The following is a 25,900-nucleotide window of genomic DNA, read 5'->3' on the forward strand; positions in this document are numbered from 1 at the left end:
ATTAGTTCTGACCTTTGGGGCAAGGTGAACACATGGTTGGCCTGAAGGGAAAAGGCTCCGGGTGGCTCAGGAACTTCTTTGGCAACTACAACAGCTGATATTTCAACAGAGCACACACACCCCCCTCTTACCAAGGGTACTTCCGAAGCCTTCCCAGGGAACCAACGAAAGTCTCCAGGCTCCCTCTTTGACGCCACCCACTGGACCTGCTTTGGGGGTCTAAATGCAAGAGAGCTGTGTGTCGGATAATTAGCGATGGAAGAAAAAACCTCTAGGAGAACAGGTAGGTGAGACAGAAGGAAAAATAGATAGGAGTTACACAAATCCAAATCCATTCTTCAGGCTCTTTGTAACGTTTTCTTTGCATAGGTGGTCAATTAAAGTGTGCATTAAAGGGTATGGGAGAATTGGGAAAAAGATGAAATCTATATCTAATTATCTATTTATCTATCATCTATTCTGACCTGTCTTTGTGGGACACTGGCCCAAAGGGCAGCTCCCTAGCACCTTTAGAAGTCTCTCTAACGTGGTCTATCCAGTTTTGCATGAACTGGATGAGTCAGGTTGGGCTGGTTTGCTGTGTCACTTTGAACAAACTTTTTAGCTTCTGTGGGCTTCAATAGCCTCCTCACTAAAATGGAAATTGAACTCCCTAGCCTACTTCCCTCAGAGGGCTATCTCAAGGTGAAGAGGAGTGGGAGGACAGGAACCAAAGCTCTTTGGAAATATTTCAGGACTTCTATGCTCTGTCTGAGATTAGTGATCCTGCTTTTTCTGTAGCCTCTATAGGCAATACCACTCACAACCTTCCAGCTGCTCTTTTCCCTAAGTGACTATGGTCTGTGGAGAGCCACTTCTAGGACCAGGGTGCAGTGAGCCTGCATGAGGCTGAAAATAGTGGGGGAATGGTAGGCCAGGGCAGTGGCTAAGAAGGAAGTAGATCCTAGGCTGCTACCACAGAAGGCCTGATATTCACCTATAGGCACCTGACCTGGAAGCATGTGGCCAGTCTCCCCTCTACACCCTAACCCCCCACAGATGCATTCACACCCATACACTCCAAGAATTAGCAATAGGGAGACCACATCTGTGATTCTGTTACCCATCAGTCCTGTCTTGATACTGCTTTTAATGAGATTCTCCCAAACACCCTGTACTTTGAGAGAATGCTCAGGATCTGTAGGCCTCAGGAAGTCACACTGTATGCTTTTCCTCCCTAAAGTTAACCCCATTTTAGAATTTGCAGCTCAGCTCTTGGCCTTGAATGAGTCTCTGATACTGAGTGAACCCTTTTTCTGCAACTAGTTAATTGGACATTTTCAGAGGGGACTTTATTCTTTCTTCTATTCTGTTCTGCCCCATTCAAGGTTGAGAAACTTTCTAGATGCCACATTCTACCTTCAGACCAAGTTAGTTACCCTACCCATTTCTCTGCAGAGCTCTCTGTTATAACATTTACCTTGTTGAATGGGGATTATTTGTGCACATGTCCATCATCTAGGGCAGAGAGATGTAGATTGTACAAACACTCATTGAGCAAGTGTCTCCTCTGTGTCAAGGCCTGAGCTGGACACTGGGAACACAGATCACAGATAAGGGAGATCCAGCCCCCATCCTCAAGGAGCTCACAGTCTAGGAGGGAAGTGGACAGGTAAAACACTGGTGTATACTTGCTCAGATAGATGGAAGCATATAGGCAATATGAGAACCAAAGACAACGCCTGTCCTGAGGATACAGGGAAGGCTTCCCAGAGGAGGCGAACATTGAACCAGGCCTTGAAGAGTGAATCAGATTTCGTTGAGAATGGAAGGGAAGAGAAGGCATTCCAGGCTGAGCAAAGGCCAGAGGTGAAAAAGTGCATGGCATGTTTTGAGGCGCAGTGAGCCAGGCTGAGGTCTTTCCATAAACCTTGTTTAGTTCTCCTGTTTCTGGGATCACAGTTGATAACAGTGGTTAAAAAAAAAAAAAAACAGCAAAAAACAAAAATTCGTTCCAGGCAGTTTTAAGTTGGGTTTTTAAGCCCGGACCCCAGGTGTACGCTTTCAGACCTTGCCAAAGGCCCACTAGCCTCCAATCTCAGATTTCCTGCTGCTAAAATTATCTTTTTGCCTCTTGGTAGGGTCATGAGGACAAAATTGTAAACATAGAAGAGAGCTTCATGTGACTGGCTCAATTACCTTGGACAAGGCACTTTCCCTCCCTAGACCTCAGTTTCCCTATGAGGCTAATGAGAATGTTTGTAAGGAGCAACTAGGATAAGGAAAATATTGTTGCTTTGTGGGCCATGGAAAACATACATGTAAAGTGTTAGTATTAAGATTATTTGCATTAGCAGAGTGATACCATTTAGGAGACTTATTAGGATTAACAGAGTTGTATCTCTTTCAAAGTCTAGTTCCGAGACTCTAAAATTTCTGAGCTAATCTGGAAGACCACATTCTTAAATCAAGCTTAATTGATCAATTAACCAAAGGAAAGCCCTGGACTGGGAGAAATCAGGTCCCTAGTGTCCTACTTCTGACTTGGTGACTTATTTGCTACAGGACCTTAGAAAAATGCTTCCCCTCTCTAGGCCTCCATTTTCTTAGCTGAGAGAGTTGGATGAAACAATTTCTAGGGCATTTCTGTATCACCAAAGCGAAAAAGTAAAAGTGAATTCATCTTTCTAATTGATTGGCAGGAACTCTTTATTTATTATAAAGGTTAACTCTTTGTCATAGTATTGTAAATTTCCTTTATTGAGTGTTTCCTGAATGCTCAGCATTACATTAGAAGTTGCAGATTAGCCAAAGAGGTGATTGATCATTTACTTCACAAAGGGAATCACAGTGTTAGGTAATATATTTTGAGCTTTTCCCAGGTTGATTTACATGTATTAACACGTTGAATCTTCAACAACTCTAAGGGGGTAGGTACGCTGATCAGATGAAAAAACTGAGGCACTGAAAAGTCTTCTCTCCAGGGTCTCACAGCAAGGAGCAGAGGTGGGATTCCACTCAGGTAGTATGGCTCCAGAGCCCATTGTTCTTAACCACTGTGATCCACTGCCTCAATAGATTCATTTAGATGGGCAGGCTCTGAAATGTATTGAAAGTTTGGTATGATTTATACACAACAGCTGGAGGGAATCTAACCCTTGTGTAGACTAGGATGCTTAGAATGTATTTTAGGGAACTTCTTAAAAGGCAAAGTGGAGCTGAGAGCATTGGAGGGAGGGGATTGGAGATTTCTGTCCCCTAAAGATTGCCCCTGTGTAGCCCAGCTCAGTGGAAGAAGGTTGAATTTCCTTGTAGCCAATGACTGGAGGTTCATCAGGGGGTGGGAAGGTTGCAAAAGAATGAAATAAGAACACACTTGGACATCGTCCAGGTAAGCTGTGCCGTTAGATGAGTTCCACAAACAAAAGCCTCAAAACAACCAGGGCAGGGGAGAGGGTAAAGCAGAGACATCTAGGTGGGATGGCTCTGGCTTATGGACTTGTCCTGCTTTGAGGCCATTGCTCCCTTCTCCCCACACTCCACCTGCTGCAGCCTCTACCCTAAGCCTAGATCCCCATGGCTTGGCATGAGGAACTTTAGCCTGGTTCTGGATCAGATCACGATGCCTTTCTCTCTAGGGCACCTGATGACAGATGGCAGCCATGTGGGCAGTGCTTACTGTCTCTTCCCCCAGCAATGGCTATATTTACTCCTTTACCTGAGGTGTCAGGTTTACTCTGATTTGTTTAACCTTGGCTAGAGAGATCATAAAGATGATTGGATAGTGCCCGTCTCTCCAAGAGTGGCCCGAGCAGCACATTTTAGGATGGAGAGGCCTTTCGGTAGGAAAGGCAGCAGAATTCAGGGGAAGACAAGAGTTGCAATGCCATCTTGTGGGGAAGGGTTGGGCAGTGAGGCAGTGAATCTTCTACTTCCAGTCGGGGCCTTTGATTGCTTGCTCAAAACATTGCAGTTTTCAGTAGGGACTCTGTGTTTATGTGTTTGTACTTGGGAACCTTGCATTTCTGATGTGTAGCTCTGTTTCTGGGTTGGAACTTGACATTCTACTTGGGCTCGTTTATTATTTCAAAGCTGCAAAAGCTGCTAAGACCTGCCCCCATCACGTTTGCCTCCCCCACACACACAGGATGTAAGCACATGATCTTTAGTCTTTTATTTGCATACTCGTACTAGTCCTGTCTTCATTGGAGGGAAGTGACTGGCCAGACCTGGGCTGTCTTGCTGGCTGCCTTCCTTGCTGGGCTTCAGCTTATCTCCTATGTACACAGCCCTTGGAGTTCAGAGGCCTCTCCTGACCTCTGCCCAACCTCTCCCTCTCTGCACCCATGCCCCCACTGGTACACACAGGAGCAGAGGCAGACAAGGCAGGCAAAGACTAGGAAAGAGGAGAGGGGGCTGGAGACGGGCTGCCAGAGGGCTCAGAAGCCCAGCGCACCTCCCTGTCCCAACTCTGTCCACCTGCTGCTGTGGCCACAGCAACAGAAGAGACAGCTAGTAAGACAGGAAGTGGGGCCCGGTACCTTGTGGACAGTGGTGTCATTAGCTGCGACATCTAAGATGTCTCAAGAGATGGGAGAGCTCACCCAAACCAGGTTGCAGAAGATCTGGATTCCACACAGCAGCGGAAGCAGCGGGCTGCAACGGAGGAGGGGCTGTAAGTGGGGTTTTCTTTCATGGGCTTCAAAGTGGCAGTAGAGTGCGTATAGAAGAAGAGCAAAGGACATGCCCCCTATCCACTGCCACTCCACCCTGAAAGTTGGAATAGACAAGCAGCTGGATGAAATAGCTGAAGGATAAAAGGCTAATGTCAGAAAAGGTAGGGAAAGAATGAGAAAGACAGAGAGAGAGAGATGAAGACAGAGAAAAAATGAGGATTAGGTAAACTCCATCTTAATCAGAGGAATTTTTGACTAGGAACTTTTTCTTTCTTATCCATAGCTTATTTGGAATGCATCTTGTTTAAAATTTGCTGTTTCCAGTTTGGAACTGTTCATTGCTAGCCTAGAATGTTTCATTTAGTGAAGCTTCTGGAAATTGGTCCTGTCTGATAGTGCATGGGTGAAATAAGGTGATGGTTCCTGGCATGGTTTCTCAGGGGACAGGTGCTGCGTACACAACAGTACCATGTCATTGGTCACTTTTGCTCCTCCCCTGTCTCAAGCCTCTTCTAATAAGTTTATACTTGACTGGGTTGGGAAAGGCTCGGTGTCCTGTCTCCTGCATTGCCTTCTTGGCACACGTGGACACTTTTTCTGCTCTGGGGATTTGAGAGAGAAGACACTCAGTCTCTCAGGGACAGCCTGCTGGTGTAATGTTCACTTTGAAAATTTAAGAAAGAGTAGGAGCAGAGGAGAAGCAAACAAAACCTGTAAATATTTTTTTAAAAAACTGGAGTATACCTTTTCCCATAGATAACAGGGGACGGTTTTGGACCAAGGTGCTTCCTCCCCAAGGATTATGGCCTGAGGAGCCATAAGGTGGGCAAAGATAAGACAGCTGTGGTCTGTGGAACCCAGAGGACCAACTGACCAAGCTTCCACCATGCTAATGCTAGAGGAGGTCCAGGCTCAAGGCTAGTGGGGGGAGAGATAGTTGCTTAGAGGAGCCAGGAAGATGTAGGATGTAGGGTATGGATGGAGGAAGAAGAGGAAGAGGGGAAAAAAACCCAGCCTCCTGTTCTTCTTCCTCCTCCCTCCACCAGCAGTTTCATGCACTCATCTGGAGATCTAGGGAATCTGGATGAGACTGAGAATTACACAGCACCCCCACCCATCTAGCCACTCTTGGTCCTTTCCAAGGGGCTGTTGGGTTTGGCTGGCAAGCAAGCAAGCCACTCTCTGCATACTTGGGTTCTCTAGAGTTAGGACCCTAATATTCCTGGGAACTCTGTCTTTCAGGTTGGAGAAATAATATACATAAATTACCCAATATAGTCTCTGTCACATAGAGAGTACAAGATAAATTTGTGCTCACTTTAGTTCTGAGCCTCTCTTTCCTCAGCTGCAAAATAGGATTAATACCTACCTCTCTGTGTTGTGGGAGTGATTCAGTGATTCAGAGGTTCTGGATCCAGACTGCCTAGGTTTGAGTCCCAGCTCTGCCACCTCCTGCTGTGATGACCTTGCACAAGTCTCTTAACCTCTCTGTGCTTCCATTTCCTCATGTGTAAAATGAAGTCAATAAGAGTATTATTGTGAATATTAGAGAACTGACGCATATAAAAAGCTTAAAAGAGTGTCCAGCTCATAGTAAGCACTCAATAAATGTTGGTTATTATTATTATTTTAACAAAAGATGTGTAGTCTTTTTGCCCATCATATCCCCAGCATTAAGCCTGGAGCCAGGCACATAGCAGATACTCAGTAAATGGTCACTCTGTGCTACTTCCACGCTACCGCTCACCATAGCCAAGCATGGGGCTCTGTGTGCACAAGACAGTCACTCATTAGTGATTAACTGAATTATGTCAGACCACAGATGTAATAAACTTAAATAGTGGTTGCCAAGTCCTGCCCTGGACAATGTCTGCTTCACCTCCCTTGCTGGTGAGGCCAGGCTATTTACCCCAGAAAGATCTGAATTACCTTTTGCTTTGGAGCATCCTCTCTAGACCTGCCTGCCCCTAAAGGGGTCAGTGGGGGAGGGGAGGCACACGATCACTTAATGACATTGTAAATGCATTAACATGTGAAAAGTGCTTGAACAGCTGTATATTTTATCTGTGACTTGTTTTTCTTGTTCAACGTTATGCTTTGTACACCATGTATATTACTGTTGCATGCAGTTGTAGCTTATTTATTCTTCTTGCTGTGTGAAATTGTGTTTTGTGAATATCCCACGGTTTGTTTATCCATTTTACTCTTGATGAGCATTTAGGTAGCTTCTAGTTTATGGTTATGAACAATACTGCAATGAAAATTTTTGTCCCCATAAATTTTGGAATCAGCTTTTCAAGTTACACACACACACACACACACACACACACACAACAAAACTTTTGAGATTTGGGTTGGAATTACATTCAATCTGTAGATCAATTTAAGGAGAGTTAACATCTTTGTGATGTTGAGTCGTCTGTAAATGTGGTGTGTCTCTCCATCTATTTAGACTTTTTTCATATTATTCGAGTGCAGTTTTATGATTTAAAAGGGTTTGCACATCATTGTTAGAATTTTTTTTGCTTATTTTTATTGCTATTGTAAACAATACCTTTTTAGAAAATTACATTTTGTAGCAGTTTATTGTTAATGTATACAAACATAATTGTGTGCTTTTGTATATTGCATCTGTAACTAGCAAACCTGATAAACTTTCCTATTAATTTTGATAATTTGTATGTAAATGACAGTTTTGGTTTTTCCCCTCCAATCCTTATAATTTTTATCTCTCTTTCTTATATTACTGCGCTGCTAGGACCTCCTACCTCCAATACACACACACCCATTTTCAGTACAATGTTGAATAAAAATGTTAATGTTGTACATTTTTAGGTTGATCCTAATTTTAAAAGAAATGCTTTTAAAGTTTCACCATTAAGTAAGTTTGCTGTAGTTTTTTGTAGATGCCATTTAACAGGTTAAGGAAGTTCCAGTTTATTCTTAGCTTCCAATAGGAATTTTTTTAAGATGACTAGATGTTGAATTTTATTAAAAGTGTTTTCTGTATCCACTGAGATAACATGTTGATTTTCTATTTTAGTCTGTTAATGTGAATTACATTAGAGTTTTTTTGTGTGTTGAACTAATCATGCAGTCCTAGGAAAATAAAAACTGCTGGATTTAGTTCATTAATATTTTAACAGTTTGACATTTTGTTCATAAATGATATTGGTCTGTAATTTTTCCATTCTCATGTTTCCCAGTTTGATTTTAGTGTCATAAAATGAAGTGGGAACTATTTCCTTTCATTGTATTTTCTGACAGCAGTTGTCCGAGGAACTATATGTTCTTTAAATATTTGGCACAACATCCAGGTAAAACCATCTGGGCCTGGTGTCTTCTTTGTAAGAAAAATTTTAACTGATATAGCCTTTCAAATAGTTATATAATCCAGTTTGCTATTTCTACTTGTCAGTTTTGTTAAGTTATGATTTCCTAGGAATTTTTCTCTTTCACATCACTTGTTACATTTATTTACATAAAGTTCTCATCTTCAGATTTTTTAAGTCTCTGTTGCCTTTGCAGTTATATCCTCTCTTTTGTTCTAACATTGTTTATTTGTACCTTCTCTTTTTTTCTCTTGATCAATCTTGCCAGAAGTTTGTCACTTTTATAAGTTTTTTAAAATAATCAACTTTTGTTTTTTTGATTCTTTCTGTTATGTCTTTGGTCTCTATTTAACTAGTTTTCTTATCATTATTCTATTTCTTTCACTTGTTTGGATTTATTCTGTTGTTCTTTTTTTAACTTTTGGAGTTGGATGTTCAGCTCATTAATTTTCAGACTTTCTTCATTTTGAATGTAAGCATTCAATGTTATAATTGGCCTACTAAACAGGGCTGATATTCCATAGAGGCACAATTGTATGGACGTATGAATATTTTAAATATTTCTAGACCATTTGGTAAATAGGCACTGCTCCAGGCTTTCTTAGTTTCTCCACCACTTAGCGAGTTGCCCTGGCCACCTCAGTACCTTTCCCAGGACCTACTGATTACCATCAAGCAACTAAAGGGTTAGTACCTGGCACAGCAGGAGGCCTCCAGTAATTGGTGCCAGCCCTTGGGCCAGTTTCTGATTTGAGAGATCAGTGCCCTTGCCATTTCCAGTTTGATTCCATTCTCATTAGAGAACAAGCTTCGTATGATTTCAGTTCTTTGAAATCTATTGAGATTTGCTTTATGGACCAACATATTGTCATTTTTGGTAAATGTTCCATGAGCACTTGAAAAAAGGTACATTTTACAGTTGAGTTCAGTGTAGTATATACTTCAATTAAGTCCTGTATTTTAATCTGGCTCAAATGCTCTGTATTCTTCTGGGGTTTTATCTGCTTGTTGATATGGAAAATTTGTTAATGGCCCCTTATAACTATGTCAATTTTGAAGCTTTGTAAATAGTTACAAAGAAATTTACAATTGCTATATCTTCCTGGTGAATTGAATATTTTATCAATGTGTAAGGAAATTATTTCTGGTAATGTAGTATCGTTGGCATTTTGCCCTGCAATCATTCTTTTTCCTGATATTAATATACAGACATTAGCTTTATTCAGCTTAATATTTACCTGGTATATCTTTTCCTATACTTTTTTAAAAATTGTTTTTGCTAGAGATGTAATTCACATACCATAAAATTCACCACTTTAAATTGTGTAACTTAGAGGTTTTTAGTATATTCACATGGTTGTATACCATCACCACCAATTCCAGAACATTTTCATCACCCCTGAAAGGAAACCCCATACCCTTTAGAGTCATTCCAGATTCTCTCCTCCCCTCAGCATCTGGCAACCACTAATCTATTTATTGTCTCTATAGATTTGCCTATTCTGGACATTTCATGTAAATGGAATCATACAAAATGTGGACTTTTGTACCTGGCTTTTTTCATTGGGCATAATGTTTTTAAGATTAATCCATGTGTAGGTACTTCATTTCTTTTTATAGCTTAATACTATTCCATTGTGTGGATATACTACATTTTGTTTATCCATTCATGAATTGATGGACATTTGGGTTGTTTCCACTTTGGGCTATTATGAATAATGCTGCCATGAACATTCTTGTACAAGTCTTTGTGTGGACATATGTTTTCATTTTTCTTGGATATATACCTAGGAGTGGAATTGCTGAATCATCTGGTGACTCTATAATGCTTTGAGGAATTGCCAAACTGTTTTTCAAAGTGGCTTCACCATTTTACATTCCCCAAAGCAACATATGAGGGCTCTAATTTCTCTATGTCCTCACTACTACATGTTATTCTCCATTTTTTTATTATATTCATCCTAAGTGGGTATGAAATGATCTCTCATTCTGATTCTCATTTGCATTTCACTGATGACTAATGATGTTGAGCATCTTTTCATGTACTTATTGGCCTTTTGTATATCTTCTTTGGAGAAATGTCTATTCACATTCTTTGCCCATTTTTTAATTGGGTTATTTGTCTTTTTATTGGGTTGATTTTTAAGTGTTCTTTATATATTCTGGAAACTAGACTCTTATCAGTTATGTGATTTGCAAATATTTACTCCCATTATATGGGTTGTCTTTTCACTTTCTTGATAGTGTCTTTTGAAGCGCAGAAATTTTTAATTTTGATAAAGTCCAATTCACCTATTTTTTCTTTTGTTGATTGTGCTTTAGGTGTCATATCCCAGAAACCATTGTCTAATCCAAGGTCACAAAGATTTATGCCTTGTAAGAGTTTTATAGTTTTAGCTCTTGCATTTAGGTCTTTGATCCATTTTGAGTCAATTTTTACATATGATGTGAGGTAGGAGTCCAACTTCATTCTCTGCATGTGGATATCCAGTTGTTCCAGCACCATTTGTTGAAAAGACTCTTCTTTCCTCCACTGAATTGTTTTGGCACCTTTGATGAAAATCAATTGACCATAAATTTGAGAGTTTATTTCTGAGCTCTTAGTCTTATTCCAGTGATTTATGTATCTATCCTTATGCTAGTACCACACTGTCTTTATTACTATAGATTTTTTTATTAAGTTTTAAAGTTGGGAATTTTGAGTCCTCCAACTTTGTTCTTCTTTTCCAAGATTATTTTGGCTCTTCTAGGCTCCTTGAATTTCCATGTGAACTTTAGGGTTAACTTGTCAATTTCTGCAAAGAAGTCAGCTTGGATTTTGATAGAGATTCTGTTGAATCTGTAGATCAATTGGACAGTATTAACATTTAACAATATTAAGTCTTAGGTCCATGAACATGGCATATTGTTCCATTTATTTAGGTCCTCTTTAATTTTTTTCAACAGTGTTTTGTATAAACACTGTTGTTGTTCAGAGTCTAAGTTTTATATTTCTTTTAAGTATTCCTAAGTATTTTTTGATGCTATTGTAAATTGAATTATTTTTCTTAATTTCATTTTGTTTACTTTTGCTCCTTTATAGAAATATAACTGATTTTTATATATTGATCTTGTATCCTGCAACATTGCAGAACTCATTTATTAGTCCTAATAGTTTTTTAAAAAACTTGGAATTCTTTATATGTAAGATCATGTCATCTGCAAATATAGTTTTATTTCTTCTTTTCCAATCTGGATGCCTTTTATTTCTTTTTCTTTCCTATTTACCCTGACTAGAACCTCTAGTACAATGTTGGAAAGATGAGGTGAGAACAGACCTCCTTTTCTTGTTCCTGATTTTAGGTGGATAACATTCAGTCTTTCACCATTAAGTGCAATATTAGCCATGGGTTTTTCATAGATGTCCTTTATCAAGTTGAGGAACTTCCCTTCTTTCTTAGTTTGTTGTATGATTTTATCATGAAGGAGTGTTTAATTTTTCAAATGCATTTTCTGTATCTATTGAGATGGTCACGTGGTTTTTGTCCTTTATTCTCCTGATGTAGTATATTACATTACTTGATTTTCAGAAGTCTAACCAACCTTGCATTCCTGTAATAAAGCTAACTTGGCAACAGTGTATAATCTTTTTTGTACTTTGCTGGATTCAATTTGCTAGTACCTTGTTGAGGACTTTTGCATCTATATTCATAACATATTGATCTATAATTTTCTTTCCTTCTGATATCTTTGTCTGTCTTTGGTATCACAGAAGTAGTGGCCTCAAGGAATGAGCTGGGAAATGTTTCCTCCTCTCTGTTTTTTGAAATAGCTTTTGAAGAATTGGTGTTAATTCTTTAAATGTTTGGTAGAATTCATCAGTGAAGCCATCTAATCTCGGACTTTTCTTTGTGGCCAGTTTTTTGATTACTTATTCAATCTCTTTACTGGTCAATTCAGATTTCTTTTCTTCTTGAGTCAGTTTTAGGAGTTTGTATCATTCTAATAATTTGTCCAATTCATCTAAGTCATGTGTTCTGTTGGCATACAGTTCCTCATAATATTCCTTCATAATTCCTTTTTATTTCTGTAAGGTAAGTAGTAATACCCCCTCTTTCATTCCTGAATTTATTAATTTGAATTTTCTCTCTCATTTTTTTCTTAGTTAATCTAGCTAAAGGTTTGTTAATCTTTTCAAAGAACCAACTTTTGGTTTTGTTGATTTTCTCTAATGCTTTCCTATTCTCTATTTAATTATTATATCCTTCTGGTTCACATATTTGTGAATTTCTCAATGATCTTTCTGACATTAATTTCTAATTCCACTTCATTGTCATTGGAGAACATACTTTAAATGATTTCAATCCTTTTAAATTTATTGAAGCTTGTTTATGGCTTATAATATGATCTATCCTGGAGAATGTTCAATGTGCACTTGAGAAGAATGTATATTCTTCTGTTTTTGAGTGGATTGTTTTATAGATGTCTGTTAGGACTGGCTTGTGTATGGTATTGTTTAAGTCTTCTATATCTCTGCTTATCTTCTGTGTAGTTGTTCTATTCATTGAATTGTCTATATCTACCTTCAATTCTGTCAGTTTTTTCTCCATGTATTTTGGAGCTGTGTTCTTAGACATATATATTTATAATTATTCTATATCCCATATCAATTGACCCTTTTGTCATTATAAAATGTCCCCACATATCTCTAGCAATGTTTTTTAGCACCTATTTCATCTGATATTAGTATAGCTACTCCAACTTTCTTCTGGTTGCTGTTTGCATGATATATGTTTTACATTCTTTTACTTTCAACCTATTTGTCTTTGAATCTAAAGTGTATCTTCCATAGGCAGCATACAGTTGGATCTTGTTTTTTTAACCAATCAGACATTTTTCACCTTTTGATTGGATTGCTTAATCTATTCACATTTAGTGTTATTATTATTGTAGCTGGATTTTAAGGTGCCCTTTTTCTTTTACTTTTCAATGTAGCTCATGTCTTTTTTTTTCTTTCTATTCCTCTATTAGTGCTTTCTTTTGCATTAAGTAAATGTTACCTGGTTTAATATTTAATTCCTTTAATGATTTTTTTTTCACTATGTATTTTTTTGTTATTTTCTTAGTGGTTGCTCTAGGCTTTCAATATACACCTTAGCTATCAGAATCTACTTCAGATTTATACTAACTTAATTCCAATGAGATCTAGAAATGTTACCCCATATAGCTCTGTTCCATCTTCACCTTTTGTGCTATTTCATACATATCATATTTTTCTATATGCTAAAAAACCAACAGTATATTGTTATAATTATTATTTGATATAATTTTATGTTTTAAAGGATCTCAGAAAATTATGGAGAGCATGTATATATTTACGAAGTTTTAATATTTACTGTCTAGTTCTGTTCATTTGTTCCTGTGGGTTTGAATCACCTTCTTGTGTCATTTCCTCACTCCAATATACAGTCATGCGCCATATAACAATGTTTCTGTCCACATCAGACAGCATATACAACAGTGGTCCCATAAGATTAGTACTATATAGCCTAGGTGTGTAATGGGTTATACCATCTAGGTTTGTGTAAGTACACTCTATGATGTTTGTACAATGATGAAATCACCTAACAATGCATTTCTCAGAACATATCCATGTCGTTAACTGAAGCATGATTGTAACTCTTTGTTTTGTGACTTGGATAGGCTATCTTAGTGAAATCTGTTTCCCTGCAGTGTGAAGCCTTTGGTGTTACTTCTTGGAGGACATAGCCTTTGGGCTCACTTTGACTATATCTTTCCCTGATCTCACTCTATTAAGCTGTAAGCCTCATTTGGTATTGTACTCTAGGCTCCACTAATTACTAGCTGATTGCTCCATTTTTTTACAATGCCCTGAGGCATACATTGCTCAACAGTGTTATCCAATTAACCTCTGGAAAAGGTAGTTTTTGAAGTCAGTCTTTGAGGTTTCTTCAGACCCCAGGAAGGCTCTTCTTAACTGGCTCTTTCTCTGGTGAACTAGCTGGCCTATGGTTTAGCTTGTTGCTCTTAATTAAGTGGATCTATTGTTTTTGAGAGCACCCTTAGGCTTGAGCATATCTGCACTTTTTTTTTTGATCAAGCAATGTTTATTTAAAAGGATAAGCATTAACTCACTGCTCAGCAATTTTTGTCTTAAATTCAGTTTCCACACATACATGGTTCTGTTCTTGGATTCTTCTATTCAGAGGCATAATTGCCTATACGATTTTTTTATTGTGAAATTTTTGTTGTACATTATTGTTTATCAGTCACCATATAAGTGCAATCCTCCAGCCCTTGTGCCCACCCCCCACCCCCCTAGCCCCTGGTAACCACCAAACAGTTCTATCTGTCTGTGTGTTGGTATATCTTCCACATATGGGTGAAATCATGCACTGTTTGTCTCTCTCTTTTTGGATTATTTCACTTAAAATAATACCCTCCAGGTCCATCCATGTTGTTGGAAATGGGGCGATTTTGTCTATGTTTATGGCTGAGTAGTATTCAATGGTATATATATACCACAGCTTCTTTCTCCAATCATCAGCTGAGGGACACTTGGGTTGCTTCCATGTCTTGGCTATAGGGAATAATGCTGCGATGAACATAGGGGTGCATGAGCCTCTTTGGATTGTTGATTTCAGGCTTGTGGGTAGATACCCAGTAGTGGGATAGCTAGATCATAAGGTATTTCTATTTTTAATTTTTTGAGGAATCTCCATACTGTTTTCCATAGAGGCTGCACCAGTTTGCATTCCCACCAGCAGTGGATTAGGGTTCCCCTTTCTCCACAGCATCTGCAGCATTTGTTGCTTTTTGTCTTGGTGATTATAGCCATTCTAATGGGTATAAGATGATATCTTAGTGTGTTTTTTTTTTAATTTCTTGTTTGTTGCAGTAACATTGGTTTATAACATTGTATAAATTTCAGGTATACATCATTATACTTCTATTTCTGCATAGATTACATCATGTTCTCCACCCAAATACTAATTACAACCCATCACCACACACATGTGCCGAATTATCCCTTTTGCTCTCCTCCCTCCCCCCTTCCCCTCTGGTAACCACCAATCCAATCTCTGTCTCTATGTGTTTCTTTAATGTTGTTATTATCTACTACTTAACGAAGGAAATCATACAGGATTTGACCTTCTCCCTCTAACTTATTTCACTTTGCATAATACCCTCAATGTCCGTCCATGTTGTCACAAATAGCTGGATTTCGTCATTTCTTATGGCTGAGTAGTATTCCATTGTGTATATATACCACATCTTTATCCATTTGTCCGTTGTTGGGCACTTAGGTTGCTTCCAAGTCTTGGCTATTGTGAATAACGTTGCAATGAACACAGGGGTCCATGTATCTTTACATATTGGTGTTTTGAAGATCTTTGGATAAATACCCAGTAGTGGAATAGCTGGATCGTATGGTAGTTCTATCCTTGATTTTTGAGGAATCTCCATACTGTTTTCCATAGTGGCTGCACCAGTTTGCACTCCCACCAGCAGTGTATGAGAGTTCCCTTCTCTCCACATCCTCTCCAACACATGTTGTTTCCTGTCTTGTTAATGATAGCCATTCTGATGGGCCTGAGGTGATACCTCACTGTAGTTTTGATTTGCATTTCCCTGGTAGTTAATGATGTTTAACATCTTTTTAGGTACCTGTTGCCCATCTGTATATCTTCTTTTGAGAAATGTCTGTTCAGGTCTTTTGCACATTTTTTAATTGGGTTGGTAGTTTTTTTGTTGTTGAGATGCATGAGTTCTTTATATATTTTAGAGATTAAGCCCTTATCAGATGTATGGTTTGCAAATATCATCTCCCAATTGTTAAGTTGTCTTTTCATTTTGTTGATGGTTTCCTTTGCTGTGCAGAAGCTTTTTAGTTTGATGTAGTCCCATTTGTTTATTTTTTCTATTGTTTCTCTTGCCCAGTCATACATGGTGCTTGAAAATATGTTGCTAAGACTGATGTTGAAGACTGTACTGCCTATGTTTTCTTCTAGAAGGTTCATAGTTACAGGTCTTACATTCAAGTCTTTAATCCATTTGGAGTTAATTTTTGTGTATGGTGTAAGGTAAGGGACTACTTTCATTATTTTGCATGTGGCTATCCAGTTCTCCCAACACCATTTGTTGAAGAGACCTTCTTTTCTCCATTTTATGTTCTTGACTCCTTTGTCAAAGATTAGCTGTCCATAGATGTGTGGGTTTATTTCTGGGCTTTCAATTCCATTCCATTGATCTGTGTGTCTGTTTTTGTGCCAGTACCATGCTGTTTTGATTACTATAGCGTTGTAGTATATTTTGAAATCATGGAGTGTGATACCTCCACTTTGTCCTTTTTTCTAAGGATTCCTTTAGCTATTCGGGTTCTTTTGTTGTTCCATATAAATTTTAGGATTCTTTGTTCTATTTCTGTGAAAAATGTTGTTGGAACTTTGATAGGGATTGCATTGAATCTATAGATTACTTTAGGAAGTGTGGACATCTTAACTATGTTAATTCTTCCAATCCAAGAGCATGGAATATCTTTCTATTTCTTTGTGTCTTCTTCAATTTCTTTCAGCAGTGTTTTATAGTTTTCAGTGTACAGATCTTTGACCTCTTTGGTTAAGTTTATTCCTAGGTATTTTACTCTTTTTGTTGCAATTGTAAATGGGATTGTATTCTTAATTTCTTTTCTGCTACTTTGTTGTTAGTGTTTAGAAATGCAACTGATTTTTGTATGTTGATTTTGTATCCTGCAACTTTACCATATTCGTTTATTACTTCTAAAAGTTTTCTGGTGGATTCTTTAGGGTTTTCTATATATAAAATCATGTCATCTTCAAATAGTGACAATTTCACTTCTTCCTTCCAATTTGGATCCCTTTTCTTTCTTTTTCTTGCCTGATTGCTCTGGCTGACTTCCAGTACTATGTTAAATAGGAGTGGTGAGAGTGGGCATCCTTGTCTGGTTCCTGTTCTTAGAGGGATAGCTTTCAGTTTTTCACCATTGAGGATGATATTAGCTGTGGGTTTCTCATATATGGTCTTTATTATGTTGAGGTACTTTCCTTCTATACCCATTTTATTCAGAGTTTTTATCATAAATGGGTGCTGGATCTTGTCAAATGCTTTCTCTGCATCTATTGAGATGATCATGTGATTTTTATTCTTCATTTTATTAATGTGGTGTATTACGTTGATTGATTTGCGAATGTTGAACCATCCCTGATACCTGGAATAAATCCCACTTGATCATGGTGTATAATCTTTTTAACGTATTGTTGTATGCGATTTGCTAGTGTTTTGTTGAGGATTTTTGCATCGATGCTCATCCTTAATATTGGCCTGTAATTTTGTTTTTTGGTGTTGTCTTTGTCTGGTTTTGGTATCAGGGTAATGTCGGCTTCGTAGAATGAGTTAGAGAGCTTCACCCACTCCTCAATTTTTTGGAAGAGTTTGAGAAGGATAAGTATTAAGTCTTCTTTGAATGTTTTGTAGAGTTCACCAGGGAAGCCGTCTGGTTCTGGACTTTTATTTTTGGGGAGGTTTTTGATTACTGTTTCGATCTCCTTACTGGTGATTGGTCTATTCAAATTCTCTGCTTCTTGATCCAGTTTTGGAAGGTTGTATGATTTTAAGAACTTATCCATTGCTTCCAGATTTTCGAATTGGTTGGCATATAGCTTTTCATAGTATTCTCTTATAATCTTTTGTATTTCTGAGGTATCTGTTGTAATTTCTCCTCTTTCATTTCTGATTTTACTTATTTGTGCCTTCGCTCTTTTTTTCCTGGTGAGTCTAGCTAAACGTTTGTCAATTTTGTTGATCTTTTCAAAGAACCAGCTCTTGGTTTTATTAATTTTTTCTATTTTTTTTTGGTCTATATTTCGTTTATTTCTGCTCTGCTTTTTATTATTTCCCTTCTTCCACTGATTTTGGAGTTTGTTTGTTCTTCTTTTTCCACTTCCTTTAGGTGCTTTGTTAGATTGTTTATTTGAGATTGATTTTTCTTGTTTGTTCAGATACGTCTATATTACTATAAACTTCCCTCTTAGAACCGCTTTTGCTGTATCCCATAAATTCTGGCATGTCGTATTTTCATTTTCATTTGTCTCCAGGTATTTTTTGATTTCTTTTTTGATTTCGTCAATGACTCAGTCGTTGTTCAGTAGCATTTTGTTTAATCTCCACATATTTGTGGCTTTTCTGATTTTCTCCCTCTAGCTGAATTCTAGTTTCATACCATTGTGGTCAGAAAAGATGCTTGGTATTATTTCAATCTTCTTAAATTTATGAAGACTTGTTTTGTGGCCTAATGGGTGATCAATCCTGGAGAATGTTCCATGTGCATTTGAAAAGAATGTGTCTTCTTCGGTTTTTGGATGGAATGCTCTGTGTATATCTACGAGGTCCATCTGTTCTAGTGTGTCATTTAAGGCCAATGTTTCCTTATTGACCTTCTGTTTGGATGATCTGTCCATTGGTGTAAGTGGAGTGTTCAAGTCCCCTACTATTATTGTGTTAGTGTCTATTTCTCTTTTTATGTCTGTTAATAATTCCTTTGTATATTTAGGTGCACCTACATTGGGTGCATAGATATTTACAAGTGTTATATCCTCTTGTTGGATTGTTCCCTTGATCATTATGTAATGCCCTTCTTTATGTCTTTTTACAGTTTTTGTTTTAAAGTCTATTTTATCTGATATGAGTACAGCTACCCCAGCTTTCTTTTCATTGCCATTTGCGTGGAGTATCTTTTTCCATCCCTTCACTTGCAGTTTGTGAGTGTCTTTAGGTCTGAAGTGTGTCTCTTGTATGCAGCATATATATGGGTCTTGTTTTTTTATCCAATCAGCCACCTATGCCTTTTAATTGGAGCATTTAGTCCATTGACGTTTAAAGTAGCTATTGATAAGTATGTACTTACTGCCATTTTTTAACTTTTTTTTCCTCAGTGCTTTAGTAGTCCTTCTCTGTTCCTTTCTCCTTCTATACAGAATTGATGGTCTCTTTAGTTTGACCTCTGTCTGAAAGCTCTACTCTTTAACACCCCGCGTCTCTCATTTTATGTTTTTGATATCTTATAGTAACTCTTTTTTGTGCATTTGTATCCATTACCCTCTTATCATGGAAATAGATCATTTTTCCTATTTGCGTTCTTCTCTTTTCCCCTTAAATCAGACCCTTTAACATTTCTTGTAGGACTGGTTTCTTGGTGACAAACTCATTTGATTTTTGCTTGTCTGAGAAATTTTTGATCTCTCCTTCCATTTTGAATGATAACCTTGCTGGATAGAGTATTCTTGGCTGTAAGTTTTTTCCTTTTAGCACTTTAAATATATCATGCCACTCTCTTCTAGCCTGTAAGGTTTCTGCTGAGAAGTCAGCTGATAGCCTTATGGGGTTTCCTTTGTATGTAACTTGTCTTTCTCTTGCTGCTTTTAGGATTCTCTCTTTGTCTTTAATTTTGGACATTTTGATTATGATGTGTCTTGGTGTGGGACTCTTTGGGTTTCTCTTGTTTGGTGCTCTCAGTGCTTCCTGTACCTGGATGTCTGTTTCCTTCCTTAGGTTAGGGAAGTTTTCATCTATTATTTCTTGAAATAGATTCTCTGACCCTTTGTCTCGCTCTTCTCCTTCCAGGACACCTATAACATGGATGTTAGTGTGCTTGATGTTGTCCCAGAGGTCCCTTAGACTGTCCTCACTCTTTTTGATTCGTTTCTCTTTTACCTGTTCAGCTTGGGTAATTTCTTCTAGTCTTTTGTCCAGCTCGCAGCTCCATTCTTCTGTATCCTCTACTCTGCTTTTGAGTCCCTCTAGTGAATTTTTGATTTCCAGTATTGTATTCTTCATTTCTGATTGGTTCTTTTTTATATCTTCCATTTCTTTGTTGATATTCTGACTGAGTTCATCTATTCTTCTCCCAAGATCAGTGAGCATCCTTAACACTCTCTGTTTGAACTCTCTCTCGAGTAGGTTGCTCATTTCTGTTTCACTTAGTTCCTTTTCTGTGGTTTTGTCCTGTTCCCTTACTTGGAATGTATTCCTTTGCCTCCTCATTTTGTCTCTTTCCTTGTGCTTGTGTCTACGTATTAGGTAGGTCAGCTATGTCTCCTGCTCTTGGATAGGCGACCTTGTATAAGTGATGCCTTAGGAGGCCTTCAATGTGCTTCTCTCAGTTCTCAATGTTCCAGGGGTGACCCCTATGTGGGCTCCATGTGTCCTTCTGTTGTGGCCAGTTTGCTTTCCCTGTAGGCGCCCAGGGAGGCTGAGTTATGCTCCTAGCTAGCTGTTGTAATGCTCAGCTGCTTGTAGTCATTGTGGGCCCTTCAGTCTCTTTATCAGGTGTGGGGAGTCCCAACACAGTTGACTGCAAGTTCTAGTACCACATTTGTGTTGCAGTATTTCTTTTAAGTGAGTAGGCCCCCAGCATGGCTGGTTGTTAGGCTCAGGCACTTAAAATTGCTATAACCCTCCAGCCTTTACGTCGCTTGTCAGCTCTCTGAGGATTGCAGCTGGGTGGGGCTGGCCTCAGGCATGGGAGCACCCAATTGTTTCAGGCTTTGGAAAGTAAGGCAAACCCCCTATGTTCATCTTTGAGAAGCACAAGTCTTCTGCAGCTGACAAGCCCTGCCACCCACAGGTCCACACACAGTCAACACAGTCCTGCCCCATGTGCACACTCCGACCTCCTGAAGTGGACCCAGTCTCTCCATGTCGGGATCCCCACACACTCCACCACTGCCCCACACTCTCCACCTGCTCCTTGTGCACGCCCTACTCCACTGAAGTGGGCTCAGTTGCCAGGCTGCAGAGAATCCAGTCACCAATTTATGTAGGCCCACAAGTTGCCTGAGGGCTTGTTGTTGGGTGAGGCAAGTCTCTAGGGTGGGCTGCCTGTCCTGGCTGAGTTGGATTAAATTGGTGCTCTAGTGGGTGGGGCAGACCTGGGCTAGCAGGCCCCAGGGAGAACTCCAATGGCGTCTGTATCATCACGCACACACCAAGCCACAAAAATGGCCACCGCCAATGTCCTAGTCCCTGGAAAGGTCTCACCTCTCACCGAGATGCACTCAGGGCCTATCAGGTGAGTCTCTTTTCACCAAAGCACTGTACACCTTTCTTTCTGGTGATTTTAGCTTGCTTTCTGAAATGGGTGAGTTTGCGCCTGGGCCCTTTAAGAGCCGGTTTTAATTCCTTTGTGAACCAGCTTTTCTGGGGGTACTCCCCAATGTTTTAGTAGCAGGCAAAGTCAGATATTATGCCACTCATCTGGATTGTGCTGGGTCCACTAAATGCCCCCAGCGGGGGCACTCCTTGGCTCAGGGCCCTGCTCCTCCATGCTCCTCCTCCTCCTTTGGGCTGCTCCCGGGCGGCCGTGAGGCGCTGTGGTTTGTGAAGGCAGCGTTTTTCCTCTCCAGAAGAGAGTTTCTGCATCTTCCACCTCAATTAGGATTGTCCTTTGTTGCTGTAGCTCCTCTTATCCAGTTTTCAGTTCTGTCTCATGGGTAATTTTTCCACGAGCAGTTGTAAATTGGCTGTGTCCGCGCGAGGAGGAGAGTTCAGAGTCTGCTTAGCCCGCCATCTTGACTTCTCTCTCCTCTTAGTGTGGTTTTGATTTGCATTTCTCTGATGATTAGTGATGTTGAACATCTTTTCATGTGCCTATTGGCCATCTGTATATCTTCTTTGGAGAAGGGTCTTTTCATTTCCTCTCCCCATTTTTTTGATTGGGTTGTTTGTTTTTTTGTCATTCAGTTGTGTGAGTTCTTTATATATTATGGAGATTGATCCCTGTCAGGTATATGGTTTGTAAATATTTTTTCCCAGCTGATGAGTTCCCTATTCATTTTGATCCTGGTTTCATTTGCCTTGTAGAATCTCTTTAATCTGATGAAGTCCCACTTGTTTATTTTTTCTTTTGTTTCCCTTGTTTGAGTAGACATGGAATTCAGAGAGATCCCTTTATGGCTGATGACAAATAGTGTGTTGCCTATATTTTCCTCCCGGAGTTTTATAGTTTCAGGTCTCACCTTCAGGTCTTTGTTCTATTTTGAGTTAATTTTTCTGTATGGTGAAAGAAGATGGTCTACTTTCATTCTTTTGCAAGTGGCTGTCCAGTTTTCCCAGCACCATTTATTGAAGAGACTTTCCTTTCTCCACTGTATGTTCTTAGCTCCTTTGTGAAAGATTAGCTGCCCATAGATATGAGGTTTTATTTCTCGACTTTCAATTCTGTTCCATTGATCTGTGTGTCTGTTTTTGTACCAGTACCATGCTGTTTTAATTCCTATTGCTTTGTAGTATATTTTGAAGTCAGGGCTTGTGATGCCTCCAGCCTTGTTCTCATTTTTCAGGATTGCTTTAGCTATACGGGGTCTTTTTTTGCCTCATATGAATGCTAGTATTCTTTGTTCTATTTCTCTGAAGAATGTCCTTGAGGTTCTGATTGGAATTGCATTGAATCTGTAGATTGCTTTAGATAGTATGGACATTTTAACAATGTTTATTCTTTCAATCCAAGTGCATGGAATCTTTTTCCATTTCTTTACGTCATTATTGATTTCACTCAGTAATGTCTTATAGTTTTCATTGTATAGGTCTTTCACTCCCTTGGATAAATTTACTCCTAGATGTTTTATCCTTTTGTTGCAATTATAAATGGGATTATCTTCTTGAGTTCTCTTTCTGTAGTTCGTTGTTGGTATATAGAAATGCAACTGATTTCTGTAAGTTGATTATGTCCCCTGCCACCTGGCTTTAGTTGTTGATTATTTCTAATAGTTTTCCAATGGATTCTTTATGGTTTTCTATATATAAGATCATGTCATCTGCAAACAGTGAGGGTTTCCCTTCTTCATTGCCTATTTGGATTCCTTTTATTCCCTTCTCTTGCCTAATTGCTCTGGCCAGAACCTCCAGTACTGTGTTGAATAAGAGTGACGGGACTGAGCACCCTTGTCTTGTCCCTGTTCTCAGAGGGATTGCTTTCAGTTTTTCCCCATTGAGTATGATGTTTCCTGTGGGTTTGTCATATATAGCCTTTATTATGTTAAGGTACTTTCCCTCTATCCCCATTTTGTTGAGAGTTTTTTATCATAAATGGATGTTGGAACTTGTCAAAAGCCTTCTCGGCATCTATTGAGATGATCATATGTTTTTTATTCCTTGTTTTGTTAATGTGGTGTATCACATTGATTGATTCGCGGATGTTGAACCATCCCTGTGTCCCTGGTATAAATCCCAGTTGATCATGGTGTATGATCTTTTTAATGTATTGCTGTATTCGGTTTGCCAATATTTTGTTGAGGATTTTTGCATCTATGTTCATCAGGGATATTGGTCTGTAGTTTTCCTTCTTAGTTTTGTCATTGCTTGGCTTTGGTGTCAGGGTGATGTTGGCCTCTTAGAATATGTTGGGAAGTGTTCCCTCTTCCTCTATTTTTTGGAATAGTTTGAGAAGGATAGGTATTAAGTCTTCTTTGAATGTTTGGTAACATTCTTCAGAGAAGCCATCTGGTCCTCGACTTTTATTTTTTGGGAGGTTTTTGATTACTGTTTCGATCTCTTTACTTGTGATTGGTCTATTCAGGTTCTCTATTTCTTCTTGATTCAGTTTTTGGAGGTTGTATGAGTCTAGAAATTTATCCATTTCCAATTTGTTGGCATATAGTTTTTCATAGTATTCTCTTATAATCTTTTGTATTTCTGTGGTGTCTGTTGTCATTTCTCCTTTTTCATTTCTAATTTTATTTATTTGAGCCTTCTCTCTTTTTTTCTTGGTGAGGGTTGCTAAAGTTTTGTCAATTTTGTTTATCTTCTCAAAGAACCAGCTCTTTGTTTCATTGATCCTTTCTACTGTTTTTTTAATTTCAATTTCATTTATTTCTGCTCTGATTTTTATTATTTCCTTCCTTCTGCTGACATTAGGCTTTGTTTGTTCTTCTTTTTATACTTCTGTTAGGCATAGTTTGAGGTTGCTTATTTGGGCTTTTTCTTGTTTATTAAGGAGGGCCTGTATTGCTATGAGTTTCCCTCTCAGGACCACTTTTCCTGCATCCCATATGAGGTGGTCAGGTGTATTTTCATTTTCATTTGTCTCCAGATATGCTTTGATTTCTCCTTTAATTTCATCAATGATCCATTGGTTGTTTAGTAGCATGTTGTTGAGTCTCCACAGCTTTGACAGTTTCCTGGTTTTTTCCTTGTAGTTGATTTCTAATTTCATGGCATTGTCTGAAAAGGTGCTTGTTATGATTTCAATGTTCTTAAAATTATATAAGCATGCCTTGTTTCTCAACATATGGTCTATTCTTGAGAATGTTCCATGTGCACTTGAGAAGAATGTGTAATCTGCTGTGTTTGGATAGAGTGCTCTGTATATGTCTATTAAGTCCATCTCATGTAGTTTTTCGTTTAGGTCCATTATTTCCTTATCTATTTGCTGTCTAGATGATCTGTCCATTGATGAGAGTGGGGTATTGAGATACCCTACTACTATTGTGTTGTTGCTAATATCTCCTTTTAGGTTTGTTAATAGTTGCTTTATGTACCTTGGTGCTCCTGTATTGGGTGTATATATATTTAAAAGTGATATGTCTTCTTGGTGGAGTGTCCCTTTTATCATTATATATTGCCCCTCTTTGTCTCTCCTTACCTGTTTTATCTTGAAGTCAACTTTGTCTGATATAAGCATGGCAACACCTGCTTTCTTTTGTTTTCCATTAACGTGGAGTATTGTCTTCCATCCTTTCACTCTGAGCCTGTGTTTGTCTTTAGAGCTGAGATGTGTTTCCTGGAGGCAGCATATTGTTGGGTCTTGTTTTTTAATCCATCCCACCACTCTGTGTCTTTTGATTGGAGAGTTCAGTCTATTTACATTTAGGGTAGTTATTGATATATGGGGGCTTCCTGTTGTTATTTTATCGCTCTTTTTCCAGTTGTTTTGCATTTCTTTTGTTTCTCGTCCCGTGTGTTTCGGACTACCAATTTAGTTTGGTAGTTCTGTATGGGAGTTCTCTTAGTTTTCTCTTTCTTTATCATGTGTGATTCTGTTCTGATTATTTGGTTAGTGGTTACCTTGAGGTTTGTATAAAAATTCTGATGGATGTGATAGTCCATTTTTTGATGGCCTCTTATTCCCTTAGACTAAGTCAATTTGATCCCTTTCCTCTTCCCCTTCTAAGTTATTGTCACATCTTATTCCTTCTTGTTTTGCGAGTTCGTGTTTAACATAAGGTTATATTTATGCTTGGTGCTTACCTTCCCTTTATCTTTGGTTTTATATTTAAGTGTTTGCTAATCTATTTTGGTAGAGTACTGCAATTTTTCTGGTTTTGTTGACCTATTTTCCTCCTTGTTCAAAACTTTGAATCCCCTTTCTCTTTTTTTCCTCAGGGATTAGGGCCTTCTTGAGCACTTCTTGTAGTGGGGGTCTTATGGCAATGAACTCCCTTAGCTTTTGTTTATCTGGGATAGTTATTATTTCTCCATCATATCTGAAGGATATTTTTGCTGGATAGAGTATTCTTGGCTGAAAGTTTTGTCCTTCAGAATTTTTAATATATCATTCCACTCTCTTCTAGCCTGTAAAGTTTCTGTTGACAAATCGGCTGAAAGCCTGATAGGAAATCCTTTGTACGTTATTTATTTATTTATTTATTTTGTCTAGCTGCCCTTAATATCTTTTCTTTGTTATTGATTTTTTCCAGCTTTACTACTATATGCCTTGGAGAGGGTCTTTTCGTGTTGATATATTTAGGTGATTCACTAGTATTTCCAGCTCCTTCCCCAGGTTTGGGAAGTTCTGAGATATTATTTCTTTGAACAACTTCTCTGCTCCTTTTTCCCTCTCTTCTCCCTCTGGAATACCTATAATCCTTACGTTGCATTTCCTAATTCAGTCGGATATTT

General features: G+C 38.5%; 1 protein-coding gene across 2 annotated transcripts in view; it reads left to right on the plus strand.

Moving 5' to 3' along the window:
• Positions 1-4,557: 4,557 nt before the first annotated feature.
• Positions 4,558-25,900, plus strand: part of PFKFB1 (6-phosphofructo-2-kinase/fructose-2,6-biphosphatase 1) — a 94,783-nt gene continuing 73,440 nt past the window's right edge. For both annotated transcript variants that reach the window (XM_058535895.1, XM_058535896.1), the window contains exon 1: positions 4,558-4,654. In XM_058535895.1, coding sequence (XP_058391878.1) covers positions 4,558-4,654 — 97 coding nt within the window. The remainder of the gene's footprint in view (positions 4,655-25,900) is intronic.

The sequence above is a fragment of the Diceros bicornis genome, chromosome X, assembly GCF_020826845.1.
Source record: "Diceros bicornis minor isolate mBicDic1 chromosome X, mDicBic1.mat.cur, whole genome shotgun sequence".
In the NCBI taxonomy this organism is placed as follows: Eukaryota; Metazoa; Chordata; class Mammalia; order Perissodactyla; family Rhinocerotidae; genus Diceros; species Diceros bicornis.